Source organism: Watersipora subatra, chromosome 9 (genome assembly GCF_963576615.1).
Source record: "Watersipora subatra chromosome 9, tzWatSuba1.1, whole genome shotgun sequence".
Lineage (NCBI taxonomy): Eukaryota > Metazoa > Bryozoa > Gymnolaemata > Cheilostomatida > Watersiporidae > Watersipora > Watersipora subatra.
This window is the reverse complement of record NC_088716.1, coordinates 45,157,919-45,170,773: the sequence shown is the minus strand read 5'-3', so window position 1 is coordinate 45,170,773 and position 12,855 is coordinate 45,157,919. Positions and strand designations below refer to the sequence as shown.

At 35.6% G+C, this 12,855-nt stretch overlaps 1 protein-coding gene across 1 annotated transcript; it reads right to left on the bottom strand.

Annotated features, from left to right (window-relative positions):
* Positions 1-325: 325 nt before the first annotated feature.
* On the bottom strand, positions 326-4,419 carry LOC137405122 (uncharacterized). The gene is made up of 5 exons (XM_068091345.1): positions 4,173-4,419; positions 3,392-3,649; positions 2,714-2,773; positions 732-862; positions 326-363 (listed from the first exon to the last, which is right to left on the bottom strand). Exons 1-4 carry the CDS (start codon positions 4,417-4,419, stop codon positions 780-782), a joined length of 648 nt encoding a protein of 215 aa, XP_067947446.1. The 3' UTR covers positions 326-363; positions 732-779.
* Between the last annotated feature and the right edge of the window lie 8,436 nt (positions 4,420-12,855).

Sequence of the window (12,855 nt, the reverse complement as noted above, 5' to 3'; positions counted from 1 at the left end):
TTTATTAATTGTTACAATGTCTGTTGAAACAGGTAACGATTGAAATTTTTTGGTGTTTTACCATATTTTTGCCAAATAAATAGTCATGTTTTTGCAATTAGATTTTAAACCTGGAGATGATGTGCACCAAAAAGGTGGTGTAACCTAGTGCTTTCAATGCCCTCTTAATAAATTCATATAGAATATCATGATAGATCAACAAGATTCAAGCTTTCAGAGTATCTGTTAAACTCACAGCACTTGCGTGCAGGTATAAACTGGACTGATATGGCCTCATGACTTTATAATTATACATTTCTTAATCAATATTAGTAGAGTAGGAATCTCACACTTTTCTTTGACTCCAACTGTTCTGCGTGCCAGCTATAAATATATAAAAAATATACATGTAGTTATATAAACCATTTAATAAATATTTATTTTATTTACTCAGAACTGACTTTGTTGAATTCTGTTTTGTTTGCCATTTCTATACTGTATTACCTTAAAATAATGCCAAAAAACCGAAGATAAAAATCAAAACTTCAAAAATTCAAAGAAAACTGCTTATCTAAAACTTTCTCATGGGAACATCTTTAACGTGCAAGTAGGCCTACATCAGAACTGACAGATTTGTTTATCTATAAATAAACAATGACTGTACATGCACATTGTACTGTTGATAAACGGTACGAGTGCATGTACTGAATCTGAAATAAACATACTATTTTTGAATTGTATAGAGTACATACTCTAAATCAACAATAAACCAGTGCGACATTACATCTCTGCTTGTAGTCTTATTCTGTGGGTACATGAAGTTTGGCTTTTTCAAGCTGATACTCTCCACTTGCAGGTATAGGAGAACTGTACACTGGCATAGCTACAAAGAAATTATACAAAGGTTGTCTAATAACATACCCTACCGGATGAAATTACTTGAGAAGTTAAATTTTGCAAAAATTGTCTTTTCATGCATATTCACGGACTAATCTATAAGCGGATGAACACAGTCGTAAATAAATTAATCCCTAAAAGCAGCTAGCAATAGAGCAAAACCTGAACATGCGTATACCACATGTTTAGGCTTATATTTAGTTAGGAAATTTATGTCGATCATGCTAAGCTATAAATTTCTTGCTGCATCCAGAGGTTTTCATGAATGTTCATCGATTTGGAGGCCTTCGGCAAACCCACAACTTGTGGTAAGTTATGAGTTTTTTCAACGTAAAGAATTGCAGGGGGGGTTCTTCTGATGACGATGCTGTGCAGAATTCTAAACAACTCGTGACAACCTTGAAATACTTTGTAAAGAAATGTGATGCGTTAGCAATGGGCTTAACGCAAAGCCCTGGCGATGATTTTAAACAAGTTTGAAACTCAGCTACGTTTACTAACTCAGCCTACCGGCTATAGCGTTTAGTTTAAGGTAGTAGTTATTCTCTCTTGTGTTAAAAAATAAAACTGATAATTCACGGATTTTAATAATTCGCGAAATTGACTGTCGACGAATTCGCGAACTATTAAATCCATCAAATAAATTCATCCTGTAGGGTATGCTACATACTTTTGCTAGATGAAAACCAATGTGTCTTATTTTTAAAAAGTTTTCTAGGCTTACATGATGCGCTTTTTCAATGATATGCGAACACTTATTGAAATACATGTAACTTCTGCTAGTACAAAATAGCTGCATGTTAGCTAAAAAATCGCTTTAAAAAACTCTTTGAAATTATTAATTTTAATGATTTTAATAATAAATTTTACTAAAATTAAAGACATGTCTCTTTGTCCCTTCAAAGCCACAGACAGAGATTGAAAAAAGGATTGCATCACACAGGATTTGAACTCGTGATAGATTGGTAGACCAACACACTACCACCTGCACTAATCATTAACTTTCATGTCTGTAACATTAGTTTTGCATACACTAAATCTTGCTGCTGTACTGGCCCGCCTGATAATCTCTGACCACACGCAAGACTGCTAGACTACTAGACTACTATTATTATTATTAATAATAACAATATTACAATAATAATAATAATAATAATGGTATTAATCATAATTATTAGGATAATAATATATATATACGATATATGTTACAATGGTGTGTAGGCTAAAACATATACGGCTTTGTTATATTCCAATAAGCATAGCTGCTTCAGATTATTACATGAAAGAACAGGGAGGGAGCTTTGGTCAGACAAACTTCATCTATCATCTGTATATATAAATGTGAGCATCTGTCTTTTCTATGTTTAGCTACAGAGAGAGTGTTTCAAAAACGAAAACCCATTTTAGATGGAATTAAATTTGGAACCAGGAGTTCTGCAGACAAGCGAGCTAACCAGTACGCTACACTTTCTTTGCCATATTATGGAATAATTGTGAATATACTTATGTGGGGCTTGCGAAAATACTATTGGTAACTACTAACATTACGTAAGATTACGTAAAAGATATTGATGCATAATGAATATAAGCGCAATTATAAACATGGCTGTCATTATAGTGAAGATTTAGACTGGCTTAAGTTACTAGCTTAAGTTACTCAAGTTCATTGGAAAAAAAGAAGCTTAGTCAATAGCAACTACATTACCTGCCACTGTTCCCAAGCTGTTTTTTATTGCAGAGGCAAAACCGGTCATTCACCTAGTGTATTAGATGAAAAGAATAAAGAGATAGGGACATGATGAGCAGTCAATATAATTAGATACATAATATAACTCACTTAGCTTTCTGTAAACCTGATCAGCCTTAAAGTTGCGCTGATTCTCCAAGTCTGCAAAACCTAAAGAAAAGGAAATGTTGGATTAAGTATTACCAGTCATGGTGTAGGCTTCATTTACAATGAGCCTAAAATTTAAATTTATATTCTTGGTATGCGTAAGCATGGAAATCACTAATAACTACTTGTTTTTGAAATAGAAAAATGTAATAAGTAAAAAAGATAAATTTTGACTATTAATACTGCAATAAAAGTATTCTTGATTGTCATTAAAGGATGAAGCCAGTGACAGCTAAATCAAATGTTTTAAAAAACTAATCACGGTGTCCATAAATAACAATAACAAATAACACTAAACCTTCACTATAATAAGAGCCATGTCAGTTTATCTGTTCAAAGCTACGCTAAAGGTGTTAGAAAAAAAGATTGCCTCACACGCAAATCAAACTCACTTATTGTATTTTACAGCAAAGCACGCCATCAACTGCACCACTAGAACACCTTACTAATTTGAGGAATAATTGTACACATAGTTGTTACACCTGATGATCTTTCACGGTGTACAGGACTGCCGACGTTTTGAGTAATAATAGCAAACAATTAATTTCTGCCAACTGCCATGTTTGACCTTAGCTACGTACTGATATAACTAAAAAATATGCTTCCTTTTTCCAAACTTACAGGTACGACAAAGAGAGTCTTCTTTTGCTGTCGCTGTTTTGGTTCTTTTTTGGCGTCTCTTGAATGTGTAAACAATTCCAACAAAAAGAATGATTGTTAGACCGATGAGGATGACTCCTCCACAAGTGACTACCAACGTAAGATGAGAGCTAGCTGCTGATTTGTTGGCAGTGCTGGCAAAAAAGATACTCATTGTGATAGCTTGTGACTCTGTGGATAGCGTTTGAGCACTTATGTGACAAGCAGTTTTTGTGTAACCTAAAAATATATATATCTCATAACATACCAAATCTCGTATAGCCGCAGTTAGCAGTCACCCTATGTTCTTACACGAAATAGCAATATACCTCAATTAAACAAACCAAGTCGTAGCTGAGAAACACTATCCCACTAGATACTGTACATACAGACGTACAAACAGAATTGATATATAACTCACTCTATGTACAATGGACTATATAAATAACTACAGTGTTGAATTAGGTTAACTGTATTTACTCATCATTTTTTGGCTTGATGTTTTACTCTGGAAACACTACAGTTCTGTTTTGTGCTTCTGCGCTTTTCAGGAGACTGTTGGTAAATCACCTGAAGACTGCTGAAGCAGGAATCAAAACTATAATGACTCCAGAGAAGAATATCGAGCCGAAAAAAAGAACAGTTAACTTATTCCTACACGCTAGTTATTTTAAAACACTGCACACTTGTCAGTACGTAAAGTGCTATTAGCAGTAGACCTGACTACTTATTCATTAACTTAGTAGACATTTACATAACTTACGTGGGCAGAAAACGTTGCATCTTTCTGCATCTCTTGATCCAATTATCACATTGTTACAGACTTCTGCACAACTGAAGTACATAAACAAGCCTGGAGTGTAGTAGCAGCCAGGTACATTGCCTCTTTGTTGGCAGTCAGCATCTGTGTACTTGCTGAGTGGTCCACTGCACTTCAAGGTTGACACTGAGTCTGCATTTAATTCTCCCACTAATACTACGAGAGCAATGACAAGCTTTTGTGCATCCATGTTGATTGTGCTGCTGTTAGCGAATAATACGGTTGATTGCAGCTTTGTAGCTAAACGCCAAACTGATAAAAATGGGAATTCCATTTGATGTTTATTGTTGCCCAAACAAGCGTGCAATTCCATACCAATGCAGAGCATTCATTTTACTGAAGTTCTATGCTTTAAAAAGATTTGGAGTTGACCACTGTTCATTAATTGGCACCTTATCTTTCCAACGATTCCGAGTTGCACTTTATAAATTTTTTACAGGCTAGCAATGTACTCAAAAGAATTGTAAAAATAGACTCGCTTTCTAGTCACATTCACTTTTCAAGTCACACTTCGCACCCTTTTGGCACTAACTCAGCCATGACGCTTAATGTGTATTTTCTCTCAGTTTTCTTTATTGCTGTCCTCCGTATTACAAAACAGCAACAGAATATGCTACTTACTATACAGTTATTACTTCAGGGGCCGCATGAATGATAGTCTCTTTTATGATGATGACGATGAATTCTAAATTGAATTGAATAGGCAAAAAGCCTTTATTTGCATACAAGATGAAAATGTGATATAAACAACATAGATAATGTAGACAAAAAAGATATTACATGATGATAACTACAAATCATAATAAAATAAAAAATTAATTCCTTCATCATTGTTATATGAACGATCCATCGTTGGCAATAGTGGTTAAAATATACTCACGTGGTCGTGTGATGAAATGCGCTGAATTATTTTACCTTTACTTAGTAGAGCAAGAACATAAACTTATCTTTCAGCTTATTCCTTCCGAGGGTGGGCTACTCAAACAAAGATGGTCCATAGTCAGAAATTTATGCTGAATTCAATTATAATGTTTCTACACCTATGTGTTTGCAAATTTCTGAGCTAGAGAGCACTTTTGAAATGAGAGGGGGCAACACCAAGTTTGCTTGGAAAACCTTACATATCAGACAAAGAAAACTATTTTATAATCTCTAAAATTAATAAATGCTTTTATTTGAGATTAGGTGAGTTGACTCTCAGCATTTCTTAACCCATGCCAAAGATGCAGCAAAACTGCTTGTTTCACTGTCTTGATCAGTCTGTGAATGAAACCGTAGTCAGAGTGACTAAACTTCAATATGAGACGGCCAAACAATATTAAAACAAATGGTTAATATTGGAAGAAGAGAGCATTCAATGTGAAATTACTCAAAAAGTGCTAAGCATTGAAAACTTCGATGAGAGTTCAGACTTGTTATGTCATTATGCCTGCTATAAAAAGTATTGTAACAAACTCGTTATGGAAAGACACTGAGAAAAGACAAGAGAAGAGACAAAGAATGTGATACATCAGAAGAAGCGAGACTAGATATTTATTACTTTTCAAATTCATGATGATTAATCCATTATGATGGTACTTTGGTGGGAAAAAAGAAAGCATTTTTATTTTTGCCTGCACATTTGGGAGCAACAAAACTAACTCTTTGCAGTTTAAACGACGTGTTATAACCTACAATTTGGACATAAATGTATAGATAAATTACATGTATGATCCTTCCTTGGTTTTTTGCATATGACCACACAAACTACGCTAGATATGGCACGCTGTACTATGCAGAGACGATTAATCTGAAAGTATCGCATGGCAAGGTGTATGAGGCTCTTATGAAGAAGGAGTATTTTACTTATCAATCAGTAATCACTACATCACTGTCCATTCAGCTCTATCGCTTGTGATCAATCTATTGAGCAAGCAGTTACAAGAGACTCAAGATTTCACGATGGAATCATAGGGTTTACCAGGAAGTCATTGGCCTCTCATGCTGGACGCTATCTCACCCGGAACGAACAGTTGTGCATACAAACATGAAGAAATTGCAAGTGCTTGGTGATTCGGATGCAGCAAGTTGAGATACGTGAAAAGGCATGGAAAGCTGATGAGGAAATGAGGGAAGTCATGAAAGACTCATAACAGCAAGAATAAATTTGTTTGCGTTTTAAAACACCAAGCTAGTACATATTACTAGTGGTGCAAAAGCCACCATTGAAGTGAAGCAGGATTTTGAAATAGCAGTTGTGATAAAAGAGAAACAGCTTTCGGAATTTGTCCAGACGAGGTTAAGCACCCAAGAAATTGATTTCAATGCATCCATCAAGTCAAACAAGCTCAAAACCTTCACCACATTACCATCAGCTAAGAAGAAATCAAAAGAAAATTCCTAGATTGTTCGCACAGACTGTTTGAGAATTTGTTAGTGATCAGCCAATAGTGTAACTTGTATTTGAGAAAAGTGTTATCATTTTCTTTTGGCAACATCAGCTGTCCCTGGCTAACTCTGATGGCTCTATATATTGAAGACTGCTAAATCGGCTCTGATTGCTACTGTTGAGAAAGATGCTGATGATCAACTATCAATCTATGTTAAACAGGATCAACTACCAGTCTTTGACGCTGTTGAGGTTGTTGCGATGGCCGAAATTCAGAACCTGAAAGCTCCTCCAACTTATTGCATGGTTGCAAGTCAGCTTTTGCAATGGATAGTTAGTATTGCAAACGTGTATCACACATGTCAATTTTGTTAAACATGGATTTTGTTTGTGACACATACCCTGATATCAGCATTAATGGAGGTGAGAGAAGGCATAGAAGTGTGAAAGGAAGGCAGAAGGTTGCTGTTTAGTCCAAACTAATCAGTACCAAAATGGTCTAAATTCTTAGCAGATGGCTCAAACACGACTGCCCTAGTGAAATCTTTGAAGGATAAATGGAGCAAGTCAACTGTAAAACAGAAACTAGATCTTGTAACAGCTTTTTCTCAAGAAAGCCACATGATCAGCTATGACCTTGATAGATCAATTGCTGTAAGCCAAATAGATAGGTTGGCATCAGACCACGAGGAGGCAGATATGCATATGTTATCACATATTGCAAAGATAATGGAAGACAAACCCAGCTCAAAAGTTCTAGTCAAGTGCCAGGACACAGATGTTTTCCTAAGCTGTTTATCTCTAGTGGATGAGCTGCCATCACAGAAACTTATTTACTGCTGTGGTAAGAAGCAGTTGAGATATGTAACCACAGGCTGTCTGTCTACCGTCTTCACACCCGAACGATGGAAAGCACGGCTCGGGCTCCATGCTATAAGTAGATGTGACAGTGTAAGCACATTCTATTCCAAAGAGAAGATACTTTCTTCAAGCTGCTAAAGAACAATCCTGCATTCTGTAACACACTAAAATCATTAGGTAAAGATTTTAAAGTTGATGGTGCAATAAGAGAATCTATCGAGACATTCATATGCAGATTATCTGGTGAAGAGACAAGTTCCATCAATGAAGCACGGCATAAAGTCTTCTGCTCACCATCTCGCACATCACAATCAAACCTACCACCTGCACTAGATGAGTTAAATCTCTCTATATCTAAGGCTGCCTATCAGGTCGCGATATGGAGAACAGCTAAGCAAATCATCATCAATGCTTGATCCTCCCAGCAACATGGATGGTTTATGGAAGGTGGAGAGCCTAAAGCTAGATGGATGACACAACAACCATCACCTCCTGATACGCTCATGGAGATGTTTTGTTGATACAAAACTGGGCGCCAGTCTCGTCACTGTCAGTGCAACAAAGCAGATCTCAAGTGTACGGTCATATGAAGATGCAGCCACTGTACCAATAGAAATAAAGAGGATGGAGATGAAAGTACTGATGCAGAAGACTCAGGTGACAGTGAATTAGAAGATTAGTATTTGAGTGGAATTGTAACCAGAGGTGAGCTTCATGTTTGATTAGAATACATATACATGTATGTTATACCTTATAAAAGACTGACTAATTGCGATTTCACTGCATAATAAAGTACACAGTTCAACATAATAACCATTAATAATAAATATATGTATACTAAAATATTATATATACATGGTCAGAGTCTTTAAAAAAGCTTTTCATTTTGTTTTGCAGATCTGTAATGATATAGGAGTTGCGGAATAATAAGGACAAACTGTAAAGCTGCCATAATATCAACCAAATTGGGAATACATATTATTATATATTACAATTTTAATATTATTTTAATATTTAAATAATAATTATTTTAGTATTATCAGAACAGATTCCAACTTAGCTTATTGCTAATTACTTAGTATTTATATGCCATTTTCATTATCACATTGTTAGTAGAAGCACATAAACATTAGGCCTACAGATATTTATTTAATTTAAATAATATATTAATTATTTTGCTCAAAGTGAACAATCTGAGAGGTGTAAAAACCAGATATTTGAAATCAGCTCAAAATTCTGATCTAGATGCCACTCTTATCACATAGCCCACCTTCAAAAGGAATAAATCACTTTTTAGACAGCTTGTTGGTGCCTTCCTGCTCTACTAACTGGGAAGAGCTTCAATGAGTATTATAAATTTGAATCTATCTACAGGGAGCGCTTTGAAACGTTGAATAGAAGTTTCACTGTAAATGCCTTCACACAAATCCGTTTAATTTTACTGTTTCTATGACTTAGAGTGGAAGAAACTCAGAATCCATTCGAAGCATGAAAACCAAGTATATGAGATCTGTGGCAATAAAAAATTTGTAACCAGTTTACAATCAATTAGGTACACCACAAACTAATAACCATTAATTAAATCAAACAATTGTTGTTATTACATCATTCAGTAAGGGATAAAACAATACACCAAAACTGTACTATATTTTAGGTTTTTAAATTCTAATAAAAGCTCAGCTGACCACATCTAGAGAGAAGTACATTAGCTACGATGAACCAATCTGTGCACTGGCTATAAGGAACCAATCTATGCACTTCTCACACTTCTAAGGGGTGTGAGCTTGCACCCCTAGGAGTGTGAGCTGACACCTCTTAGGGTGTGACCTCCATCCTTTCACATCTCTAGCTCACACCCCTTGGAGATGTGAGCTAGAGGGATGTGAAGGTGCCTATATGTGCTTCACATCCCTAAGGGATGTAAGGGGTGCTCACACCCCTAACATCCTTTACACCATTGTGCCATATGGTGTGAGGGATGTGAAGCTCACATATCTCTCCTAAGGGGTGTGAGCACCCCTTCTTAAGAGACGTGAGCTTTTGTTCACAGCGTTTACGAATCAATCGTGATGACTAAAAAGTGTATTTTTCATTCACAACAACTTGCTTATGTGATGCCAGATTCTCATTGCAAGCAGAGGCGTACAAATGATAGCTCTGTGATCTTGGCTAAGCATGTCAGAGTCCAGCCAGGAAAACCTCAACCACTAGAGATATGTCCAGTTACAGAATGCAATTTAAGATTAGATCTCATTGAAGTCGTCACTTTTTAGGGAATTGAACCCCTAAAGGTGGTTTGCAGGTCAGGCCTTCCAGACCACTAGGCCAAGGGCAGGTCAAGGCTGCTCCCTTGCATAGAAATACGAAATACAAATGAATGTTCCAAGAATAGTCTTTTGACATCTCCGTTTTTGTTTGGCAATATTGCTCGAGCGATATGCTCACTAGTAGACCTTCTGTCGAGATTACTACCATCGAAAGACCCCAACATGCAAACATCATCTTTATGAGTTTTAGTGAACTTAGAGGGCCTTCAAATACCAGCAACCAGAAACCGATTGAGTGCAAAGCCAGTGAGAAACTTCTTATAGCCAAAATATCATAACCCTACCAAATTTGAGTTCTCTTCTCTAGCGCTCAACCTTATATATCTACTGGCCAAAGTTTAACCCCATCAAGAGTTGTAGTAGTTGTAGATGTAGCATATGCGCTAGTGGTAGATTTTAGAAACTTGTATTCTACTTTTGCTCACAGCCTCTGATACAGTGATCATAAGGCTAGCCACATTAATAAAATCCTATTTACTTTTATTTTTAGTGTTTTATCTTTTATCTAAGAGTGTTCAACCAGTTATTTGCTTGATGCCACACTAAGAGCGTTAGGAAAAAGAACAGGAATCAAAGACAGGAATTCGCACAGGAATCAAACCCATATTTTTTATTTAACAACCAATCAAGCACGCTACCGACTGCGCTACTTGATCACCTTGCGGAACTGAAGAATATACTGAACAGATAGTTATTACACATAATGATATCTCACTACCAGCGTACTACCAGCGTACTACCAGCGTACTACCAGCGTACTACCAGCGTACTACCAGCGTACTATCAGCGTACTACCAGCGTACTACCAGCGCACTACCAGCGTACTACCAGCGTACTACCAGCGTACTACCAGCGTACTACCAGCGTACTACCAGCGGACTACCAATGTACTACCAGCATACTACCAGCGGACCACCAGCGTAGTACCAGCGTACTCGTTTGTAATAGCTCGTTCAGGTGTATATACTCTCTTATATGCCTACACAAACCTAGCTGGTTGATCTACTCATAAATAAATATTGATGTCTTTGTAGGTAGTGCCAGCACAGAACTTACTTTTTCACTCATTGAAACATTTGAACAAAAAAAAGTTTGAAGTTATTATATACTTCAAATGATAATCCTTTTTATCATTAATCTATCAGACCTCATTCTTTGCATTGATTAACTATTAAGTAATGACTTTGATGGTTGAACAAATTGTGGCAAAGTCAGTGGTCTTAATTTTGGTCATATTTGTTTAGAGCAACATGTTTTCAACAATATTGAGTGTTCAAAACTTATAAATCAAAATTTTATCAACTTTCTCGTTTGCGAGCTCAAACTAAAGATATTTTTAGTGCTTTTTAGTAGAAAAGTGGGTCAACGACATTGGTTTATCGATTGCTGATCGTATACATCTAGCTGATTGAAGGTTTAGGTGCAAAGCAAAGTACCCTAATGCCTTATCTAATTTGGGGAAATCATATCAGCCAGTCACCTTCTGATCAAAAGGTGATTGGCTCACTGCCCACTCAATATGGCTAAGATAATAGATTTTAAGATCAAAAGGTAAACAATGATGTATACCTTAAATATCTTCCCACACAGACGTGATTAGTGAAGGTTTTGTTAAAAGTGACTCATGATGTTTAACCACGCTTCTGATTGCGACCATAAATCTGCCTATCTATATATACATGTTTTCAATGTTTGTCATCTGTCATCTTTTAGTACGTCCAACTATAGCAATTGAAAATTTGGAATGAAAATTTCACATTTTGATAAACTTGAACTCACAAAGATTGCAGCCGCAGTTTTACAATCCAGTCATCTAACCCCGAGACTAAGAAAGCTCTTACAAGTTAGCGCTTCTGCTACATAGCGTATACATCCTTTCATTTAAACACCCAAAATGACGTTTTAATTGAAACTCTATGAACTTCTTTAGCTTTATGAAACCCGATAATTTTTTTTGACCTCGCGGTACTAGGACTAATTTGTTTTCAGCAAGAATGATATTAACAATAGATTCTCCTGAAATTAAAACCTGGCGATTGTTGTACTGATTATGACAATATAACGCTTTTTATTGGGTTTTCTCGGTTTGTATTAATTGTATCATTACAAAATCACCTGTTTCGTAGTTTAAGTACTTGCTATTTATTTCACATCTACATTTATTTGCTCGCCTAATTTATTGCCCCTGCTCTAAAGGCTTATTTGTCGCAACACTTCGTTTCCTTAATTCTGATAAAAGCACACTAATTTATAGGTATTTCCCCGCTAAATGACATGTTATTTGAAACTATGAAACATGATGTTTTTTTCATTTTTCATCTTTGCCGTGCTAGAGCTAATTTGTTTTACGCAAAACGGTATCAAGATTAAATTTTCTCGAAATTTAAACTTTGGCGATTATATCTCAGTTCAGCGTCATCCATTATTGTAAAAACCGTTTGCAAACACACGATAAATAGTGATAAAGTTTTAGTTAAAAGTTTATTAAAATACATGCAAAAATTTCTCACAACTATGTTTTTGGTAAGCTAAATTCATTTAAATGAGATTCAGCATTTGTGTTACTTGTCTGTTTTAAAGGTAAGAATTCTGCACGTAAAACATTGTAATGTTACATTTTTTGCAGATCATAACCACAAAATGCACCAAAGTTATTGTAGGTAACTATAGATGCTATAAGGTTAACATATTGTTTTGCTACTATTTTTAATGATGATATGATTTTGATGATTTTTAACAGGCAGTGATTGCATTAGATAATTACTATGGGTTTACATTCTTCTATACAATATTTCACCTTATGATGCCAATACTGAAATGAACTGAAATCATGTAATCGTAAACCAAGGAATTTCTTATTGTAATTGTAGCTAAAAAAACTAGATTTAGCCATTACTCGCTAAAAATTTCACATTTACATTTAAACACGTTTCCAGTTTTATTTTTCCTCCTAATTTATTCAACAAAACGCCTCTTTCACGGTATGAATTTTTAAAATCTTAGTAGTTTGAAAGAGCTTGAAAACCTTGACAGTTGTTTTTTTTTCCTCCTGATTTATTTGAATTTGAAC